General features: G+C 46.3%; 1 protein-coding gene across 1 annotated transcript in view; it reads right to left on the bottom strand.

Annotated features, from left to right (window-relative positions):
• Positions 1–3,269: 3,269 nt before the first annotated feature.
• The window catches only part of USP48 (ubiquitin specific peptidase 48), a 46,122-nt gene continuing 27,876 nt past the window's right edge, over positions 3,270–21,515 (bottom strand). Inside the window, 15 exon segments of the mRNA XM_082273416.1 lie at positions 3,270–3,624; positions 4,157–4,183; positions 5,476–5,524; positions 6,216–6,341; positions 8,262–8,420; positions 11,128–11,232; positions 11,306–11,412; positions 14,622–14,755; positions 15,094–15,204; positions 15,279–15,340; positions 15,421–15,543; positions 17,520–17,644; positions 17,741–17,812; positions 17,889–18,019; positions 19,296–19,410. Coding sequence (XP_082129542.1) covers positions 3,602–3,624; positions 4,157–4,183; positions 5,476–5,524; positions 6,216–6,341; positions 8,262–8,420; positions 11,128–11,232; positions 11,306–11,412; positions 14,622–14,755; positions 15,094–15,204; positions 15,279–15,340; positions 15,421–15,543; positions 17,520–17,644; positions 17,741–17,812; positions 17,889–18,019; positions 19,296–19,410 — 1,469 coding nt within the window. The 3' untranslated portion in view covers positions 3,270–3,601.

The following is a 21,515-nucleotide window of genomic DNA, read 5'->3' on the forward strand; positions in this document are numbered from 1 at the left end:
GCAGAGGACACTACTCTGGCTGTGTGTGTGGAGGGGGAGATGTGAAGGGGGGGCAGAGGACACTACTCTGGCTGTGTGTGTGGAGGGGGGAGATGTGAAGGGGGGGGGGGGGCAGAGGACACTACTCTGGCTGTGTGTGTGGGGGAAGATGTGCAGGGGGGCAGAGGACACTACACTGGCTGTATTTGTTAGGGAATGATGTGAAGGGGGGCAGAGGACACTACTCTGGCTGTGTGGGAGGAATGATGTGAAGGGGGGGGGGGGCAGAGGACACTACTCTGGCTGTGAGTGTGGTAACTGATGTGAAGGGGGCAGAGGACACTACTCTGGCTGTGAGTGTGGTAACTGATGTGAAGGGGGGCAGAGGACACTACTCTGGCTGTGTGTGTGGAGGGGGAGATGTGAAGGGGGGGGGGCAGAGGACACTACACTGGCTGTAATTGTTAGGAAATGATGTGAAGGGGGCAGAGGACACTACTCTGGCTGTGTGTGTGGAGGGGGAGATGTGAAGGGGGGCAGGGGACACTACTCTTGTTTGTGTGTGGAAAATGATGTGGAAGGGGGCAGTGACAGAAACTAGCAGTTCCTACATGGTGTGACTGCAGGTCCGGATGGAACAGAGGTTCGGTCTTGATACAGACTGGAGTGGTGCCTGTTATATAACATTAAATCAATGCAAACTTCCCAAAAAATAAAAATAAATGATCAGTGAAGCCCAATTCTCGGCTTTCTAAAACATTCTGATAAGTGAATCCGCTTTCTTATGCAAGTCTGGAAGGAACATTAGATTGTGAGCTCCTATGTACTCTGTGCTGTATGAACTAAACGGGTTCTAAACTCCTGATCCCTATGTATTGGGAAACCATCCCACAGCTGCTTTTTTTTTTATTTATTTAAACAACCAGGATTGCTCTTTATTGAACAGGTATGACAATGATACACAGCAGTAGAATAATACACATCAATAAGACAAAGAGGCATATACAGTAAACCAATAGAAGGTCATAGTTGCGGCAGAAGAAGGGGGAAAGGAAAAAGAAAGAAAAAAACCCCAAAAAGGTAGCATTTGGATCCCCAAAGGTAAAGTCCCACCACACATGGGAAGGAAATACCACGGCTGGCAATGTTCTTCATATTTCCTAGGACAATTCCTATGAATGGACGATCATTTATACATCGGCCATCGTCGTAGATTCCATTGGTCCATTTGAAGAGGATTTCCTTCTGGGGGAGGATTTCCTTCTGGGCCCCCCCCCCCCCGATGACCAGCCCATCTTTTTCTACTTTAACTGGTAATTGCGCGGTCGTGCAACACTGTATCCGAACAAAATTTATATATTTTTCCAACAACTGGAGCTTTCTTTTGGTGCTATTTGATCAGCACTGGGTTATTTTTTGCAATATAAAAAGACCAAACATTTTGGAAAAAAAAAAAAAAAAACGAACATTTATTTTACATTCTACTATAAAACACATCCAATAAAGAAAATTAAGCAAAAATCTAATTTCTTTATAAATTTAGGCCAATCTGTATTCTGCTACAGGTCTTTGGTTTGTGTGAAAGTTATGGCGTCTACAAACTATAGGATAGATACTGGAACTTTTTTTTATACTAGTAATGACAGCGATCAGTGACTATACAGCAGGACTGCTATATTGCGGCGGACAATCTGACACTGACTGTAGGAACCAGTGACACCAATACAGTGATCAGTGCTAAAAATTTGCACTGTCACTGTACTGACACTGGCTGGGAAGGGGTTAAACATCTAGGGTGATCGAAGGGTTAAATGTGTGCCTAGCCAGTGCTTATTGAACAAACATTCTACTTGCCGTCTCTGTAACAGTTTTGCACAGAGCAGCCCCCATCCTCCTCTTCTAGGGTCCCCCGCCGGTGCTCCTGGCCCCTCCTTCTTGCCAAGTGCCCCCATAGAAAACAGCTTGCAATAGGGGCACCCAAGCATGCACACTCCTGAGCTGCTGCTTTGGGTGTCCATTCAGGCACGGAGCTGCCGTTGGCCCCACCCCTCTCTCCTCCTTGCCTACCACTGCTGTCTCAGCCAATGAGGAGTGAGAGACCACTTTAAGTGGAATTTGTATGCAAGTTGGAACAGGTACATTTTTGTAAGTGTAACATGGCAGCATGCAGCAGGATTTGCCACCCGGCGGTTTCTGGGATCAGTATGGCGTCATGCTGCCTCCGTTTGTAAAGCCGGAGGTTTGTAAAGCCGGAGGTTTGTAAAGCCGGAGGTTTGTAACTTGGGGACTGCCTTTGCTCGTCATCCTGTATATCCAGGAGCACTACTTCAGGAGAGCACAGGGAGGGAAAGCTCCATCCAGAACTGTGCCATCCTAGGACATGACCATAACATGTGACAATATGTGCTCACAGCCATGTGACACCTGGTACAGTCAGAGGACCTCTGCGGACCCTGGGCACCCCCTTGCGATCTTGCGCACCCCCTGCGGCATGTAATACACTCCGTGCAGAAACTTTGAATGGATTAAAGAAATTATCAATCTTGGAGCGATCGTCAAAGTTTTCTTCCCAAGACTTCTTATCCAGGGCTGGGATATCCGCCCATCGTTGTTCCTCCAATCTGTCCATCTTAGGAGACTCCACACTGCGAAGTGCCAAATAAAGCGTGGATGAGGGTTTGGTCAGAGAATTCTATGAGAGAAGATCCTCAATGAGATCAGTCCATAAAATAGGAGGGTTCGAAAACCGGGAACGAGCTGCATGTTGTAACTGGTAGAAGAGGAAATGCATCCATCGGGGGTGACCAAACCGAGAGGACAGCTCCCCAAAAAGACAGTAGTGTCCCTGCCCTCAATGTCCTGAAGTCTCATAACTGGCCCGGACTGGAGGGTCAGGAACCATCCAAAGGACTTTGCCATAAGGGGTGGTAAGGGGACCAGCGATTGGGTTGCCTAAAAGCAAATCCCAGCTGTGGTCCAAACCCAAAGTGTAACTCTAGTGGGGAGTGAGGGGGAAGGGTAGGCCCTAGATCCCTTCACTCCATAAGTTATCCCAAAGGGGCGGCCTTGGATCCTCCTAGAAGACAATCACTGACCTCATCTCCCAATAATTGTGTTCCAAACAGACGGTTCAGCAGGGACCGCTGAGATTGGAACCATGTACGGGCCGGCTGAATAATCCAGTCCGCTGGATATTACTGATTATTGCTAGCAGTAATTAGGCCGAAATAAACCCCAAAATGATGAATGACAGAAGAGAACTTTCATTAAATTGTTTTTTTAATGACTTTAAAGCAGGCCAGAAGATGTCACCACAGTAACTGTATATTACAGAGACAGAAGCCGCTGCGGGGATACATCACATCACCCCAATGTAAACAAGATCTCTATACATATATATCTGCAGACGGCGGACACACCCATCACCAGCGTCTTTATTTACATATAAAAAGTAGAGTACTTCCTTCTATATAAGCAGTCCTTCAGTGCAATCTGCTATCTTCATTGTAAGGCAATATTCGGAGTAGAAGAGGGGCCCGGGGCCCCCTGGAAGAGCCAGAATCGGGGTTCTTTGTGGCATCGTCTTCCAGGTTACAGCAACCACTGGAGGGGGTCGGCAGCGTTAATGTCCCAGGAGACCGGTTCCTGACAACGACAAACCGCGACAACCAATAAACATGGAGACCGCATAGGGAGAGCGATGCATTGTACAAACCGGGGTACATTATATAAATCGGGGTACAGGATTATATCACAGGGTGTATTATATAAACTGGGGTACATTATACAAACCGGGGTTCAGGATTATATCACAGGGTGTATTATATAAATCGGGGTTCAGGATTAGATCACAGGGTGTATTATATAATTTGGGGTACAGTATATCACACAACAGTGAGATAAAAGCTCCATTATCTGAGGGGAGGGATTTGGGGAGGGGTTAGGAGATCACGCTTTGTAAGATGGTCTACATGGACTATGCCTTTAATTCCTAGCTTGTGTTTATGGAGGGATAAAGCTAGGAGCCAGCAGTAATATAGGGAGGAAAAACTAGAAAACAATGGAAGATGAAATGAAGTGGAGGAGCGGGGGATAGAGATGCAGTGCAGTTGGGAAAGTTGTTGGTATGGGGGGAGGGGAGGTTAGTGTAGTGAAAGGTAACGCACTCTTTCCTTACCTTTAAATCCTTCCTCAGGCATACAGACTGTGGGGGAGGGGAAAACAGAAGACAGATTAGTGTATGAAGTGTCGCCTCCTGATAATCAATGATCAGTTTATCCCCCATTCTGTGTAAGTAAAGTACGGGGGAGGGTTCTGTCCTGTATAGAACATCCTTCCAATGTGAGAGAAATTTCTCCCATTAGACCCCCGCCAGAGAAACAAAACGTCCCCAACACAAGATTTCCCCTTTATTCTCCGTATGGAGACACCCAATGGGTTTGGGATGTACCAATTAGTGATCGACCGTTATTTTGGTTATTGTGTATCGGTATTGGCCGATATATATTTTTTTGACAGGTACTCCTTGTGGACAGATCAGGGGCGCCATTTTTTTTTTAATTTGGCGCAGAGTACCCGGAAGTGAGGTCATGAGATCAGCTATGGACACCGGTCATGACATCACTTCCGGGTTTTTACATGGAGATCCGATCAGAGCCGAATGCGACTTTGATCGGGTGTTCGGTGGCCGTGCAGGCTGGTCGCCCGGGTCTTCCGGTAGGACGGGAGACCCGAGCGAGCCCCGGAAGGCGGGAGGAGGTCCCCTCCCGCTCCTTGTAATGACAGCCGAGCGGCTTCTCAGCCCCATCAGTTGTCATTACAATACAGCCGACCGTCGGCTATGGACGCCGGTACCGGGGTGAGGCCTCTGGCTGCAGCCATCACTCCGGTACAGTACTTTCCGAAATATCGGCAATATCGTTCCGGGGGCCGATTCCGATATATCAGGGGAAGTGCAGATTTGGCCCCCAATATATCAGCTTTGCCAATAAATCGGTCGATCCCTACTACCAATCACTCCCATTATTATTATCATCATCATTACACCTCTCATACCAGTTATATTATTATACCTCACTCTCCTATTATTATTATTATACCTCACTCTCCTATTATTATTATACCTCACTCTCCTATTATTATTATTATTATACCTCACTCTCCTATTATTATTATTATTATACCTCACTCTCCTATTATTATACCTCACTCTCCTATTATTATTATACCTCACTCTCCTATTATTATTATACCTCACTCTCCTATTATTATTATTATTATACCTCACTCTCCTATTATTATTATTATACCTCACTCTCCTATTATTATTATTATACCTCACTCTCCTATTATTATTATTATACCTCACTCTCCTATTATTATTATACCTCACTCTCCTATTATTATACCTCACTCTCCCCTCAAAGGGTGGATTGGGGAAACCAAGGCCCCGCCCACACTACACTAAAAAGGTGAAAAGTGTCATCTATGACTCACCCTGCATGACATCATCCATCGCTGAGTAATCTGCAATCGGCTCGTCAGCCTGACAGGAAGAAAACAAAGCAAACTCATTACTGCAAATCAGTCGTCACATCATCCAATCACAGAGAGACCTCTGCCATCAATCAGCGTCACATCATCCAATCACAGAGAGACCTCTGCCATCAGTCAGCGTCACATCATCCAATCACAGAGAGACCTCTGCCATCAATCAGCGTCACATCATCCAATCACAGAGAGTCCTCTGCCATCAATCAGCGTCACATCATCCAATCACAGAGAGATCTCTGCCATCAGTCAGCGTCACATCATCCAATCACAGAGAGACCTCTGCCATCAATCAGCGTCACATCATCCAATCACAGAGAGACCTCTGCCATCAATCAGCGTCACATCATCCAATCACAGAGAGGTCTCTGCCATCAATCAGCGTCACATCATCCAATCACAGAGAGATCTCTGCCATCAGTCAGCGTCACATCATCCAATCACAGAGAGATCTCTGCCATCAATCAGCGTCACATCATCCAATCACAGAGAGATCTCTGCCATCAGTCAGCGTCACATCATCCAATCACAGAGAGACCTCTGCCATCAATCAGCGTCACATCATCCAATCACAGAGAGACCTCTGCCATCAATCAGCGTCACATCCTCCAATCACAGAGAGACCTCCAATCACAGACGAGCGTGGCAGATTTTATGGCAGGAGAGAGAATAAAGGAGTTTATTACCTTTAACACAATGACAGATTCAGGAACGATCCCCAGAGCCCCCAGTGTGGAGCAATCGTCATTCAGCACTCTCCCATCAATGGACAGATTCTGATCAAACGGAGCCACAGAGAAGGCGTGCATGATCTATGGAGGGAGGAGTTCTGTTATCACACTGACCCCAGGAGCATACAATCTAACCTCCTAACTCACATACCGAGGCCAATATAGACAGGAGACAATTAAACTCCCAGTATGTCTATGGAGTGTGGGAGGAAACCCGAGTACCTGGAGGAAACCCACAAACTCCATGCAGACCGTGTCCTGGGAGTATCCGGAGGAAATCCACAAACTCCATGCAGACAGTGTCCTGGGAGTACCTGGAGGAAACCCACAAACTCCATGCAGACAGTGTCCTGGGAGTACCTGGAGGAAACCCACAAACTCCATGCAGACAGTGTCCTGGGAGTACCCGGAGGAAACCCACAAACTCCATGCAGACCGTGTCCTGGGAGTACCTGGAGGAAACCCACAAACTCCATGCAGACCGTGTCCTGGGAGTACCTGGAGGAAACCCACAAACTCCATGCAGACAGTGTCCTGGGAGTACCCGGAGGAAACCCACAAACTCCATGCAGACCGTGTCCTGGGAGTACCTGGAGGAAACCCACAAACTCCATGCAGACCGTGTCCTGGGAGTACCTGGAGGAAACCCACAAACTCCATGCAGACAGTGTCCTGGGAGTACCCGGAGGAAACCCACAAACTCCATGCAGACCGTGTCCTGGGAGTACCTGGAGGAAACCCACAAACTCCATGCAGACCGTGTCCTGGGAGTACCTGGAGGAAACCCACAAACTCCATGCAGACCGTGTCCTGGATGGGGTAGGAAATGAGGACCCCAATATACAGAGTTATGTCTCTTACCCACTTCCAGGCCACGCCCCTTTTCTGGCATTTATTGTTTACAAGTTTCAATCACAATTTTTTGCTACAAAATGACACAGAACCCCAATAATCAAACAGATTTTATCAGAGACCCTAAAGAATAAAATAGTGACCATTGCACCGTATTTGGGCAGCAGTTTTCCAAACGCAATTTTTTTGGGAAAAAAACTTTTTTTTTTTTTTGCATTAAAATTCAACACAACATTTACCCCAATTTTAGGTAAAATATAAAAGATTAAATTACGCCGAGTAAATAAGAGACCGGACAGCTCACACTTCAAAATCGCTCAACTCATGGGATGGCGACAAAATAAAAAATCTCCATAGGAGACTTCATTTTTATTTATTTATTTTTTACAAATTATCAGTTTAGAGTTAACCCCTTCAGCTCTGGAAGGTTTTACCCCCTTAGGCTTCTTTCACACGGTTTGCCTCCGTAGGCGGATCCGTGTTGCTCAGCGGGGATTGATCCGCGATCCCCGCTGAGCCGGGCAGATGACAGCTCCGTCTCCGCACACAGAGCGGAGAGGGAGGTGTCTCAGCCCCCGCTGCCCTCTATGGAGGATCGGATGAGAGCGGACCGCCTGTCCGCTCTCATCAGATCCGATCCGATCACTGAATGGATGGAAAAATAGGGTTTCCATCGTCCAGATTTCACGGACAGGATCGGATGCGGATGGCAGCGGGTGTCAGTGGAGGTGTCTCCGCTGCCCCATAGAGCTGCATGGAGGATCCGATCAGATCCACCTAAAAAACTGACAGAGACCGGATCTGATCGGATCGCCCGTGTGAAAGAGCCCTTAAGGAGCAGGCAATTCTATGTGATACGGTCGTGCAACGCTGTACCCAAATACAATCAATGTCCTTTCTCTTCAGTTCTCTTCTATATTCCGGAGCCCCTGTGACTGGGAACAATCAAGGTACCGGGGGCCCCACAATACCCGGCAGGTGGTCCCATCAAAGGGGCAGCACACTGGGCATTGTTCCTGAGAGTTTTATTACCCGCTGGGTGTCTGGAAATGTTACAAAGCGATAACAAAGTCCCATAAATATCAACTCTGACATTTCCCACAATCCCCGGAGGTCAGCAGGCTGTAGGGGGGAGGGGAGGTACGTCACCTGGATCTTGAGGTCCTTCAATGTCTGGTTAGCAGAGACCAGCAACGCTTTCTCTCCTCGCACCTTCCTGTGCCGCGTGCTCCGCCGTATGCCCTGCTTCTGGAAGGACGCCGCCTGCCCCTGGATGGAAACCTTCTGTCGCTTCGCCGCGCCGTTTGCCTGAATGAAAAATAAAATGTTCAGTTTGTGGTCCACAGAACTCCGAGAATAAATCCTAATCTGTGCAGAACAAAGCAAATCAACATGGCGGTGCAAACCGTCCCCTGATCATATAGAGGCCGAGTTATACCGCCGCCGCCACCGGGCCTTTCCTCACTCATACCAACACTTTATACAAAAACACCACAAACCCCATACAGGACACTACAAATCCCATACAGGACACCACAAATCCCATACAGCACACCACAAATCCCATACAGGACACCACAAATCCCATACAGCACACCACAAATCCCATACAGCACACCACAAATCCCATACAGCACACCACAAATCCCATACAGGACACCACAAATCCCATACAGGACACCACAAATCCCATACAGGACACTACAAATCCCATACAGGACACCACAAATCCCATACAGGACACCACAAATCCCATACAGGACAATACAAATCCCATACAGGACAATACAAATCCCATACAGGACACCACAAATCCCATACAGGACACCACAAATCCCATACAGGACACCACAAATCCCATACAGGACACCACAAATCCCATACAGGACACCACAAATCCCATACAGCACACCACAAATCCCATACAGGACACCACAAATCCCATACAGGACACCACAAATATCATACAGGACACCACAAATCCCATACAGGACACTACAAATCCCATACAGGACACTACAAATCCCATACAGGACACCACAAATCCCATACAGGACACCACAAATCCCATACAGGACACCACAAATCCCATACAGGACACCACAAATCCCATACAGGACACTACAAATCCCATACAGGACACTACAAATCCCATACAGGACACCACAAATCCCATACAGGACACTACAAATCCCATACAGGACACCACAAATCCCATACAGGACACCACAAATCCCATACAGGACACCACAAATCCCATACAGGACACCACAAATCCCATACAGGACACCACAAATCCCATACAGGACACCACAAATCCCATACAGGACACTACAAATCCCATACAGGACACTACAAATCCCATACAGGACACCACAAATCCCATACAGGACACCACAAATCCCATACAGGACACTACAAATCCCATACAGGAGCAGCTCAGAAAATTAAAATGTCAAAAAGTGAATTTATATCAGGAACTGAATGAAAATAAGGTAATTCTCCTATATTTTCTATAGATGATACACACAGAGTGAGAGATTTCACGCATTTGATGATTTTGGCTTCCAGCGAGTGACACCCCAAAATTCAGTATCTCAGTAAATTAGAATATTACATAAGACAAAGGATTTATAATACAGAAATGTTGTCTTAGTGAAAAGTCTGTCCATGTACAACAGGGATCCTCAAACTACGGCTCTCCAGCTGTTGCGTAACTACACATCCCATGAGGCATTGTAATACTCTGACATGATATGATTAGGCATGATGGGAATTGTAGTTCCCAAACAACTGGAGGGCCATAGTTTGAAGACCCCTGATATACAGTATAGGATGCACTCAATACTTGGTCGGGGCTCCTTCTGCATGAATTACTGCATCAATGTGGCGTGGCATGGAGGCGTGGCATGGAGGCGGGGCATGGAAGTGTGACATGGAGGTATGGCATGGAAGCGATCAGCCTGTGGCACTGCTGAGGTGTTATGGAAGCCCAGGTTGCTTTGATAGCGCCCTACAGCTCCTCTGCATTGTTGGGTCTGGTGTCTCTCATCTTCCTCCTGACAATCCCCCACAGATTCTCTATGGGGTTTAGGTCAGGCCAGTTTGCTGGCCAATCAAGCACAGTGATCCCATGATCATGTCACCAGATATTGGTAGATTTGGCAGTGTGGGCGGTGTCAAGTCCTGCTGGAAAATGAAATCAGCATCTCCATAAAGCTGGTCAGCAGAGGGAAGCATGAAGAGCTCTAGAATTTCTTGCTAGAGGGCGGAGCTGACATTGGACTTGATAAAACACAGTGGACCAACACCAGCAGATGACACGGCTCCCCAAATCATCACATTAAAAATAAAATGAATTAAGGAAAAAATTAATTCACCGGAATTAATCAAAAATGCGCATGCAGAAACGCATCCGGAGCGCACCAAGACTGCATTGTTGCCATGTTTCAGGATACAGCCATATTTAGGGTGTACAATGATGAAGCATGGTCACATACAGCGTGTCCTCCCCCCCCAAATAACCCTCACTACTGCCTCTTACCCATCACACTACTACTGCCTCTTACCTATCACACTACTACTGCCTCTTACCTATCACACTACTACTGCCTCTTACCTATCAGAGGATGCCTATTGCTGTGGCTTTTTTTTTTGCCTGCAGAGCCGTGTCATCCATTCACTGAATCACTTGAGTCCTACCTGCCAATGTGGCAGAGAGACCGTGCAGACCCACACCGGAGATCCCTTCTCCCTAGCCGGGGGATCCCTTCTCCCTCACCTCCTTGTAGTCCAGCCACACCTCCTCCAGCCCAGATCCCTACCTCCATACGGACCTGAAGTTGGAGGTGCTCAGGACACACCTCTGTAAACTAGGTCAGAAAGGACACAGCTAATCCATTCACTGGAGGCAGAGCTTTTTTTGACCAATGAGCATTCAGTAATACAGATCCAATTTTAGCGGTAATCAGACAAGGTGCAGGCAATCCGGTTTCATAAAAATGGTGCTTCTGACCTGGTGGAAGTCCGGATCGTTCTCCCCGTCTGGTCTGCACTCATCTCTTTCATCCTCCGGGTCAGAGCCGCTGACATTCAGTTCCGGTGCCGCTTCCTTCATGACCTGAAGGGAAAGGATTGGGGTCAGAGTTCAGGAAATTCTCAGCAGGAGAAGATCGCAGGAAGTCGCCTCTCACCTTTTTATTATCCACCACTTTATGAATGTAGATGGTGGCCTGAGCGTATTCCCGCAGGTCCCGCTCCTGCTGGCACAGCAACCCTTCCCGACACTCTGGACAAAGCTCTAAGATACAAAACACACAGAGACCAACATAAGCGCAGGGACCGAACGAATGTTCAGCTGGATCCTACATGACAACTACAGGCGGGGAATGGGGGCATCTACACCAAATAGCATGCAGCATGGTAAAAATAAAACCTAACCTTTAACCACATAAGGACCGGGCCTATTTCTGACACTTCTTGTTTACAGGATAAATTAGTATTTTTTGCTAGAAAATTACTTAGAGCCCCCAAACATACATATATACATATTATATATATATATACATATTATATATATATATATATATATATATATACATATTATATATATATATATATATATATATATATATATATATATATATATATATATATTTATATTCTTTTTCAGCAGAGACCCTAGAGAATAAAATGGACATCATTGCAATATTTTTTAATCACACCGTATTTGCGCAGCAGTCTAACACACACAATTTTATGGGAAAAAATACACTTTTTGGAAACATAAGAAAACAGTAAAGTTAACCCAATTTCTTTTCATAATGTGAAAGATAATGTTACGCCGAGTAAATAGATACCCAACATGTCATGATTCAGGGATGGGGTGCTTACATTTTGTATCTTCCTATTTATTTTATTATTTATTTTTACACTGTCCTTTAAAAAGGCAGCACCATCAGTGCTCACAAAGTTGTGCGTTTTACACGTTCGAGAATATTATTCTGAACGAGTATAACGAGTTTTTTGATCGATTAATTTCTTTTTAAAAGCATATACCAAATCTTAGTGAAAACAGTCTACAGTATGGAATATATAAGAATATTTATTCACAAGACATGTCTTCACAATAAATGATCAGACTTGAGATGACACAAAAAGATAACCTTACATAAAATACAAACTAAAAACGATAAATGCAATGTGATATTTAGCTTAATGATGAAAGTAAAAATAAAGCAAGATTACGTTTTCCCAGATGTAGTAGCATAAACCATATTTAAGTGTGCTATATAATCAGACCACAATTGTCTGCGAATTGCGCAGCCGACAGTCACGCCACTGCAGATGGAGCGAGAATAGGCCATGCAAAACGAGAGACTAATACGCCAATATGCGCTAAATCTGATATTAATAAAAATATATAAAAAGCAAAAATCAGCTCTTAGAGAAAAATCTACATATGGTTAATACGGCTGGGACTGTAATCTCATTACCCTTAAATATGAAATATAAAACATATAAGGAAGAAAATAAATGATAGTAAATAATATCAAATAACAGCAAGGTATATTTACCATATTTAAAATGGCTGCTAGCTTAGAATGGTCGTTACCAGAGTGCTTAAAATGGCTGCCTTCCCAAAATGGTGGCCGGTTAGGGAGGAATTTCATTTGGCGTCCTTCAAAGTTTCAGATGAATGATGGAGCAAAATGGAGTATGTATAGATGAGTATGTGTATGGATGTAAGTAGCGTGTGTTGTATGTGTAATGTGTGTTGTCGTAATGTGTTGTCCCTCTCTCATCTGGGCTTCCTTTTTTATATTGTATTGAACAAAAGGGCTGTAAAATTACCATAAGTCAAACCCAGAAAGCGTAACTTTATCCCCATTGGTTGGGCTACTTATCCATTAACTGGTGATGTCATTGGGCAACACCTCTACTGGTTAACCAATATATTGGATATTTAAAACTATGATAATTTCTCCATTTAAGAATATCATAAAAACCTAATAATTTATCCATACTCTCATCCTCTATACATGTCCATCTAATATCTCCATCATGTATCTAGATAAGGATTGAACTTGGTAACACCATTTAATAAGGATATATTATTAATATGATATGTATATTGGAAATTACAGATTTACCCAGATACTTTACATTTAGTAGCAGTAAAAATTATATAGATACATAGACAGTTATAGATATGTTGCTACACAACAACTTGTATATGTAAACTTTTCTACACATGGGTTATTTCCAATCAGAATATTATCCATTAAGGGATTATTATGTTAACAACAATACAATCATGATTTGGGACTGGATTATAAAATACGGGAGAAATTCTGACCATTTGACACTATGTAGCTTCCAATGGACAATTGTCTGTATGACACAATCTCTACCCCCGTCTTGGTGTGGAGGTAAATGAATTACAGGTTCTTCTCTTTGTCCAGGTAGTTTTCCGTTTGTTTGTCTTCTCATGGTAGAAACAATAGTTTATTTACTAGGGAATGGGTGAACACAGGTGTGATCCTGAATTTGAGTTTTGGCCATTGTGTGTTAAAACATGTCATGGCCAGATCATAATGTTTTATGATCTCCCTGGTTTCTCTCCTTTCATGACCAGGGAAAAAATGGCTTTTTATCTTTTGAGGTCTGTTGTATGTAAACCTTCCCCCCAAGGCCGTTCCACCTGGGATAAGCAATTTAGTCGCCTGCCTCTCCAGAGTATTATATTCAAAGTTTACAGAACACAATTTCCTTTTGGGGCAGATGACATAGCTTCTCATCTCAAAGTACAAATACAAAAGTACAAATAAAACAATTTCAACAATGGACGCAATGTGTGCTTCAAACTGAAGGGGTTTTGACTGAATCAGTAACAAGGTCATTTGAGGCCTCAAAGTCAACAATTCTTGACCTGTAATAGGAAAAATGTATTTCTATTTCGTACTGGAAGTCTAACAACAATCAGTGCCCATAGTGCTGCCAGTCAGCACCATCAGTGCCTAGATGAGCAGGCACTGAGTGGCAGCACTGTGAGCACTGATGGCGAGCAGTAATTGCCACTTATGTTACATTTTCTGTAATCAAGGCACTGATGATCGGTGCCCCGATTACTTGTCCTTGTCTCCCCTATGAGGAGGAGCCGCTGATCGGCTCTCCTCGCCTCACACTCTGACAGTGTGAGGCGAGGAGAGCCGAATAACGGCACTTCCTCATTTACATGTGACCAGCTGTGATTGGACACAGCCGATCACATGGGTAAAGAGTCATGTCATTGACTCTTTACCGACACCAGGGTCGCACCATGTCCTAGCAACAGGGCGCGGCCACAATCGACACTCTGGGCGCCCCCGGTGGCGTGCGACAGAGGCTGTTCTGCTGCGCCGTCATATGACATCGTCCCAGAACAATAGATGCACCGCTCCGCCATCATCTGACGGCGGGCAGGAAGTGGTTAAAGAAAGTTTAGTAAGAAGTCACAGAAGGCAGTACCGGGATTGGAGATGTAGATTGCACGCTCGACGTTCTCCTCAGTCATCACAGTCCGCCTGGTAATTCTGATGGAGTGATCAACAATGAAGAACTTCTGAATAATGTCCCACTCAGAAGGCCAGAGGAGAGCTATACTGTGCAGAGGAAAGTCACGCCGTTACTCTTGCCAGCATAATATTATTATAGAGAATTTATAAAGCACTTTACAACGCACATTCAACCATGCATCACACCAATTCTTCTTCAACCCCTCAATGCATCCCCTTCATGTAATCCTAATGCATTTGTAACCACGTGCAAAAAAAAAAAAAAAAAATATTACATACATATTTTATAAATATATATAAATCTATCTATATCTATCAATCTATCTTTCTCACATCCAGTGTGAACACTCCCTCAGCCAATCAATGATCATCCCAGACTCCACCTCCCACCCTATAACCCCGCCCCCAATATAAAGGGCACTCACAGTTTGGAATCTTCTTTCGTCATGTTGGAGAAGGAAAACATGAGGCCGCCATGAGGACAGAGGAGGAAGCCGTTTCCCACAGAAGACACGGGGCCGCTCTTGGTAGGCCGCCTGCAGACAGACCACATATGAGGCCGGCAGAACAAGTCAGACATTGGTCTGTCCAATAAAAGAGGGGACTTTACCTGATAAATTTCCTCCATTCTTCCACAAACATTTGGGACACTATATACAGTTCTGACGTCTCCTGACAAACAAATAGAAGAGTTACCTCCGGGAACGGACACCCTAATGACAGACAGACAGACCAGCAGAACTGGGAGGTACCTGAGGCCACGCCCCTCCGATCGGTCGGTTCTTGTCCTGGAAGAGGTTAGGAAGGGCCAGCTTCTGCTCATTGGCCATTCTTTTATGCAGAGCGTCGTGCTGCTCCCCTTCTTCCTCCAGAATCTGTGAAAACATTCCATCAGATGAGGATCACAAATCAGAGAGAACTTTGTTATACCGCATATAAACACCAATCACACATCTCTGACCTTCAGTGTGGACGGGAAGAAGCCCTTATAAAGAGTTTCAGAGATTCCAACATAACAATGGAGTTCAGTACTGGTGAAGATTAGTCCTGACATGGAAACTAAACCCCCACCACCATGGCTCTTTAGGCCCGCCCTCTGCACCGCGAGATTTTTTGTAGCTTCTGCATCCACCTCAGGGCTGTGCGCAAGCAGCCCATAGAAATGTACGTAGAGGCAGCACAGAACGGCACATTCCAAAATTTGTCGGGTGCCTGGATCCGATCTGCTGCTTCTCTACATCCAATTATAAGGACTGCCTGCGCACAGCTCAGAGGTGGATGCAGCAAAGAGTGGCTCAGCACAGAGGACTGAATGAGACCCTAAAACACTACATTGGGGTGTAGGGCATACCTCACAGCAGAGCTCCAACCAAAAGGGGAAGCTCAGCTTCTTTGCTTCCTTCCCCCACTGGCACCTTTCGGGGGGGGGGGGGGGGGGGGGGGGCAGGTACCGGTCAAAACCAGGTACCAACTCCCACTACCGGGTAAGGACCCACTGCCTTCTGGGAGACACACAGGTCCCAGAGGACAGCAGGCCCATTCAGAAAGCACAGCACAACTCATGCAGGCGTAGTAGGAAAGCCTGTGAAGCTGCAAGGCTTTAATTCCCGTTTCCCTCAGTAAAGATTCCAGTGCCTGCACCCGGAGCTGATGGATGGATCGGCCCGGGGTGCCGACATCACTGGATTCCTGGACAGGCAAGTGTCCTTATATTACAGTATTTGTAGCTTCTGTCTTTTCATTTTTATTTATTTTTACAGGCTGGAACTCCTCTAAACTTATCTCCCTCAATGACTGGAATTTTACCAATTAAAGCAAAACTAAACTCTGAGAAATACTTCCTACCCATTCCTCCTCCTGCCTGGCAATTTCCATTCGCGGTGTTTTCAGGCTTGTGATTGGCTGGAGGCGGAATGACATCATCCTGCACATGTGCACAGGAGTCCATCGTTCCAGCATAGCCAGTGTGGTCAGAATGAACGCTGAGCTGTGCGGCTCAGAGTACATCCAACAGTAAAGAGTGAGAGGGCAGGCAAGTACTTGTTATTAACAAGCAAAAAAATTTGGGGGAGCATACCCATGTAATTCTAGAGCTGGTGCAGCTATGAACCAAGAGACATGTATATTAAAAAAGAATAGCGCACACATGCAAAAGAAATTACCAAATTTGAAGACAATCCATAAATAAAAATGGGGATTTGGTCCCACCATATGGCCATATAGTGCTCAAGCCCACCACTGCGTCAAAGTACCCCATTATCAGTGGGTCCTACACTATCCATGAAAAAGAGATGAATCCAGCCTCTTTTTCATGGATAGTGTAGGACCCACTGATAATGGGGTACTTTGACGCAGTGGTGGGCTTGAGCACTATATGGCCATATGGTGGGACCAAATCCCCATTTTTATTTATGGATTGTCTTCAAATTTGGTAATTTCTTTTGCATGTGTGCGCTATTCTTTTTTAATATACAAGTACTTGTTATTGTGGATGATACATTGCATGTCTCTTCTGCAATAAAGAGCTGCCGGTTTATTATTTACCTTCAGTTCTGCTGTAACCTCCTCATGCCGGCTATACACTTCTATGTGGCCCTTTGTAATCCAATTACCGTGCTGAGAGCGCCCTCCCTGCACAATAGACGGTAACTACTGGAAAGCTCCAGATGCATACTAGCGATTCAGGGCTTCCCAATCATGTGACCAATCAGGTGACCCCTGTAACATGACATAAATGCCTGCTTACACCTCCCGGCTTTTAGAACCCTTAAAGGGCAAGGAGGCGGTCAGCAGAAGAGGAAAGTATCTGCTGTAAATATCAGACACGCTCCGTGCGGTTTGCCTGCCGTACCTTGCACTGTATGCATGGATCCTGGTTGTATTTGAACTCAGGAGCGCCAGGGAAATACTCCTTAAGCTTGTGCCAGGCTGTGTCCGATATCAGCCGTCGCTCACCCTCCGACAAGCAGAGTCCTCCTGAAATCAGAAATATAGAGAAGTAACACGTCAGACGCACACATACAATGTATGACTATACACACGCATGCTGCAAGGAGCGCTACAACATCCTACCATGCTGGCAGACCAGATCTTCATTGAAGGCCACTTCTGTGTCATCCTCCCTCTTCTCCTCCAGGATTTCCTCTGTATGATACAAGGGGGCTGCTATGAGTTCTGTCCGGTCAGTTCAGGCCCCCCACCCTCACATACAGGGATTTACCTTTATTGGGGGTGTTTCCATTCACTTTCAGATCTCCTTGCTCAAACTCCTCCTCGTGCTGACCCAGCTGCTCGGTTGCTAGTTGCCTCCAGCGTCGCAGTGATCCTTTCCCGATCCAATAACCTTCATCACTAAAAGGAGAGGGGGGGGGGGGGGTCACTTACAGTGCGACGCAGTGGAGGGAAGAACTTCACTTTAGCTCAGAATCCGAGAGAGGTGAATGATTCAGACAATACATTTTCAGCAATGCAGCAGTTAGGCGCCATGGACACAGCTGATCTCCGGCAGCAGGCACTAACCATGATGTAGACTTTACCACTTGATTAGCACTGACCAATCACAGCGGTAACCAGGAAGTGCTAGTAATCAGCCTTCCTCAGTTTGTGCCGATGAGGCGCGAGTAGAGGAGACGGAGGGGGGGGGTTTGATAATCAGCACAGCTCCCTTCAGTGCCACCTACCAGCGCCCATCAGTGCCAGTGCCACCCTACCAGCGCCCATCAGTGCCAGTGCCACCCTACCAGAGCCCATTAGTGCCACCCTACCAGCGCCCATAAGTCCAGTGCCACCCTACCAGCGCCCATAAGTGCCAGTGCCACCCTACCAGCGCCCATCAGTGAAGAAGAAAACTTATTAACAAAATTTTATAAAGAAAAAAAAAACTGTTAGTCTTTAATTTGTTTTATCAAAAAATAAAAACCGCAGAGGTGATCAAATACCACCAAAAAAAAAAAAAAAGATAAATTTAATGTGGGTGGTGTAGGCAATTGTCATTCAAAGTGTGATAGCGCTGAAAGCTGAAAAAGGGTCTGAGCAGGAAGGGGGTGAAAGTACCCGGCATTGAGGTTAAAATAACCGCGGCTGTGAGGTCACATGATCCCTGTGCTGGTCGGCTGGCGCCACAGGGGAATTTCGGCCCCTCCCACTTCTCTCCATAGATGGGGCCGGCCAGCACATGGGAATCTCAGGCCCTCCCACTTCTCTCCATAGATGGGGGCCGGCCAGCACATGGGAATCTCAGGCCCTCCCACTTCTCTCCATAGATGGGGGCCGGCCAGCACATGGGATCATGTGACTGCACAGCTACTGTGTGACAATAGGTATTTAACCTTTTCATTTTAAGCAAATACTTCCACTATTGGGAATGGCGGGATACCTCCATGGGATACATTCACCCATTTACAGGGGACCCGAGAGCCCGGCAGGCTCCTGACACAACTTCCATAACCTCTTCAATACCGGACAAATCCAGCCACTGATGGGAAATCAGAGACTCTTTCCCTGTTATAAACCTGTCCAGGTTCCTCCAGGTTGAGGATTTCATCCACAAGACAATTATTGACCCCTGGACCCGTCCCGGACCTTTCAGGCCCCCTTGTAGCTCGGTGCGGCTGCCTCTCCTGGTTACCTGTTTACCGTGACCTTCACCAAGTTTGCGATGGTCTTGTGATCCTCATTTAACTGATTCTTCAGACGTAAGACTCGACATCGTTCCACCACACATTCCTCACACAGAGAATCCGCTGCAAGGACACAAACAGGGACACCGTGAGCAGCGGGAGGAGAACCGCTCACCACCTTCTCATCAATCTACACAATGTAATTTTATACCCAATGAGGTCATCGGGGGGGGGGGGGGGGGGGGAACAAAAAACACAACACACTTTATGCAGCAAGACTCTCCCCCAATTTATAAAGGTTATAAATAGCCACTTGACCTCCGGAAGATTTACTCCACTCCTTGATCAGGCAATTTTTTGCTTTTTGGCACTGCGCTACTTTAACTGACAACGCTGTACATAAAAAAAATTAAATAATAATTTAGGCCAATGTGTATTCTGCTACATATTTTTGGTAAAAAATCCCAATAAGCGTATATTGATTGGATTGTACTAGTTATAGAAACTATGGGATACATACTGGAATTTATATTTTTTTATACTAGTAACAGCAGAGACCAGCGACTTACAATGGGATAGCGACAGTATGGCCAACAATCTGACAGTTTGTGGTAACCAGTGACACCAATACAGTAATAGTGCTAAAAATATGCATGGTCACTGTATTGACACTGGCAGGGAAGGGGTTAAAATCAGGGTAAATCAAAGGGTTAATCGTGTGCCTAGATGGTGTTTGTGTACTGTGTGCGCTTTTACTGAGGGATGTGATGGATTTGATCTCCTGCTTTGCACATTCCTGCTGACAGGACGGAGCTCTGTATCGTTTACATTGGCAGAGCTTTGTTCTGCGTTTCTCCTCCCTGATCAGCAGGTGGCAGCGGACATCCATTGGCCGGGACCCCCCGATTGGTTGGTGTGATGTCTAATCACAGCACAGCTGCGGAGTGTGTCGTCTACCCGAAAGTGCCAGATCCCAAACTAAGTATCCGGTGTTCTGTCAAATAATGCAGATTGTTGGAGAATGCCTCAAATCTGCGCATGTGCAATAGTGACGTCACTCCAGCTGATGGCTGGCTGGAAGGGATGGAGGAGGGGGAAAGAGAAAGATGTGAGGAGGAGGAGGGGGAAAGAGAAAGATGCGAGGAGGAGGAGGAAAGAGAAAGATGCGAGGAGGAGGAGGAGGAAAGAGAAAGATGCGAGGAGGAGGAGGAGGAAAGAGAAAGATGCGAGGAGGAGGAGGGGGAAAGAGAAAGATGCGAGGAGGAGGAGGAGGGGGAAAGAGAAAGATGCGAGGAGGAGGAGGAGGGGGAAAGAGAAAGATGCGAGGAGGAGGAGGAGGGGGAAAGAGAAAGATGCGAGGAGGAGGAGGAGGGGGAAAGAGAAAGATGCGAGGAGGAGGAGGAGGGGGAAAGAGAAAGATGCGAGGAGGAGGAGGAGGGGGAAAGAGAAAGATGCGAGGAGGAGGAGGGGGGAAGAGAAAGATGCGAGGAGGAGAGAGGAAGATGGAGGAGGTCCAACTATTTGGAAGGCAGCTCAGGCACAGCGGAGGGGGAAGAGAAGAGGGGATGGGGGGGGAGTCCACACCAAGCCTGAGCGGAAGTGGGAAGATCAGAGGTAAATAGGACTGAGTTCTCTTTGAAAATGTATAGATCGGGGGTCGGGTCTGTCCCCCCCCTGCCGGGCGTGTGGTGTAGTAGGAGGAGGAGGGTAGATTCCCCCCAGAGGATAAACGGTTGGGTCACCCCTGCTGAGCGGTGCAGTGCTAGGGTCTACACTGACAGCTCTGTGCGCATGTTTGCTGATTGCCAGATAAATGATTTTAAAGCCCTCCGGTGCAGACGTCCATCACTGTAGCTTGCTCATGACCATTTGTACTCACATCCTATGGAGGGTCTATGAACCGGTGTGTGTGTGTAAATTGGGTTCAGCCCCACAAGAGGATGCCTGGTGGGTGTACAGGATAGGCTGAGAACGGGCACAGCCATTGTTTTCTACAGCTGGGCCCATAACAGCTTCATAGGATACTAAGGACAGCTCCAGGTCTGGTACTGGGAGCACTGGTTCCCAATCACCTGATCGCTGTTATAACGTCTGATTGGCTATCACAGCGATCAGTCACCACTGCCAGCATTTCCAGAGAGCAAGGCATGATGGGAGAGTCCTATATACCATTAAAAGATTCCCTATACTTCTCCCCATAGGAGAGAAAAATGTGACCTGCGGCATTC

The sequence above is a fragment of the Pelophylax lessonae genome, assembly GCF_965119305.1.
Source record: "Pelophylax lessonae genome assembly, chromosome: 12".
NCBI lineage: Eukaryota > Metazoa > Chordata > Amphibia > Anura > Ranidae > Pelophylax > Pelophylax lessonae.